Consider the following 2,256-nt stretch of genomic DNA (forward strand, 5'->3'; position numbering starts at 1 on the left):
AACCAAAATAAATGACATGGAACTGCACCTGATTTCTCTTCACTTCCTTTGGTATCTTTATGATTTTCTTCACTTTTCAGAGCCTGTGGAAAAGAGATAACAAAAGCACTAATGAGTTCCTTCAATCTCCATTAGCACAACATCTATATCAATTGTTGGTACAGAAACCATTAGATATCTGAAGTAACACACACACACGCTATCAATCTATTACCATCTGGTTTGCAATGCTGGCACAAATTGTATCAGTTTGTTATTTAACTAATCAATCATCTTAGTTTTAATAATAGGAATTATAGCAATAAGTGTGTGGTGACTCCTCTCTCGTGGGACCAGTTTTAAAGGGTGGGAACCATTTTCCTTCAATCCTAGTTAAACCTTTTTTGGTTTTTGCTTTTTAAATCATATTTCTGTTGAAATACACTGTGTTTGTTGCAATTAATCGTGAAAATAACAAAAGACTCAGTAAAAGAACTGTTCATTATTAAACTGGTATTTGGGTAAATGGTTAATGAGAGTAGTGCACACCGTATGTACAGAGATGCAGACAGCAAAGTGAGGGCTGGCAAGGAGTTCAACAAAGAATTTGGAGTGCAAGTAGATGTTCATCAGGCCTCAGTTCTTCGCGAGGGCCTTTAAATTTACTTTGTCTCATTCCTGGTAATAAAATTAGTTCCCTACATATTTTCTGGCTATGTTCTTCACCACACACCGTATAGTTTGGTCTAAAAAGATTGAATTTTTATGTAGGATGTAAAGATTTAGGTGAAAAATTTAAAAAAAGAAAAAAGAAAAAAAAGCTTTTAAATTTTCTTAAAAATTTAACAATTCTTCACCAGTTCATATAAAATGCTATTCTTGCTTTTTTTGAAGCCGATTTTCATCGTTTCAGGCTCGGTAAAAGAAATTGCTATTGGATACTGAGATGCGTAAATATTAAAATGTCACGAAAGAGGCAGAAGGACAAATCTTATGCTTAAAAACCGATTTTTTTTGTTTTTTGTTCAATTACGACCTGTGTCAAGTATTTTCATACCTAAGTATAAAGGGAAAATCTGGTTATCTAAGGGTCTGGAAACTGATTAAAATTATTTTCTTTCATAATTGTTTCAACTATGGGGAGAAGGCCTGAACATTTGGAGGAGGGAGATAGTCGATTACGATGACCCTCTGGTCAACTGATACTTATCTTAATCAACCCCAAAAGGATGAAAAGCAACGTCAATGCCGGTGGAATTTGGGCATACCTAAATAAGTAATTTTTTGTATTTAGTTTACCAATTTCATACGCACACATATACACATAACCTACACCATCTGAAGCGGACTTGTAGAAAATCCATTTGGGGGCGGGGATTATGAGGAAACAAAGTGGATGGGAAAGAAAACACTTATTTAGATATGCCGAAATTTGAACTCGGGACAAAATGCCGCAAAGCCTTTTGCCCAGCGTGTTAACGTTTCTGCCAGCGAGCTGCCTTTATCTTCTTTTATAATATCGTTTATCAGCATCCAAAGACCACGAGATGGCAGAATCGATGTGTCACTTCAGATCCTAGACGTTCTGATTTCAAATTCTGCCGAAGTATCTATCAACTTTGCACTTTATCTTTTATTAGTCGATAAAATTAGTACCAGTTGAGCACTTAGTCAATGTAACTAACTGATTGACCCCTTCCTCACAAAATAGCTGGCCGTCTGCCAACACTTGAAACCGTTATATTCTCATTTTCGTGGTTAGATGAAGAGATCGGAAGCAAACTGAAATTATGATTACATCCTTATACGAGTCGGAGCGAGATTATGTAAAATTGAATTTCATGAGAATTAACGTAAATAAGGAAGTGTTAATATGGCCTTGTTTTTCTCGTTTAAATTTTCATCTCTTATAGAAATAGATCTTTACAGTATGCCAAATTTATAAAAGGAATGATGGGAGGAGGACGGGAGTTCTGTTTTAAATGAGAATTCCAAATATTTCAGAATGTGGGGTGGGGTATAATAAAATGGTTAAAACTAATGAAGGTAGAAACGGACTATATGTAATCTGAACCTTTCTCCCCCATATTTATTAATTTTTTTTACGGAATCCCACGTTTTAGGCTATGGATTTCGATTCCCCCCCCCCCCGGTTTTTATATAGATCCACAGGGTAAACCTAACCCTAACTCAAACCCTAACCCTGACCGTAACCCTGACCCTAACCCTTACATGCTAGAAATAACAGCCAAATCTCAGAAAACTAGTGTTAGGGTT

General features: G+C 35.9%; 1 protein-coding gene across 2 annotated transcripts in view; it reads right to left on the reverse strand.

Annotated features, from left to right (window-relative positions):
- Window positions 1-2,256, reverse strand: part of LOC106879424 (SAFB-like transcription modulator) — a 63,492-nt gene that overhangs the window by 60,120 nt on the left and 1,116 nt on the right. For both annotated transcript variants that reach the window (XR_008265790.1, XM_052973927.1), the window contains exon 2: window positions 29-83. Coding sequence is in view for 1 of the 2 variants with exons in the window: in XM_052973927.1 (XP_052829887.1) it covers window positions 29-83 (55 nt within the window). In the remaining variant the exon portion in view is untranslated. The remainder of the gene's footprint in view (window positions 1-28; window positions 84-2,256) is intronic.

This window comes from Octopus bimaculoides, chromosome 17 (genome assembly GCF_001194135.2).
Source record: "Octopus bimaculoides isolate UCB-OBI-ISO-001 chromosome 17, ASM119413v2, whole genome shotgun sequence".
Taxonomy (NCBI): domain Eukaryota; kingdom Metazoa; phylum Mollusca; class Cephalopoda; order Octopoda; family Octopodidae; genus Octopus; species Octopus bimaculoides.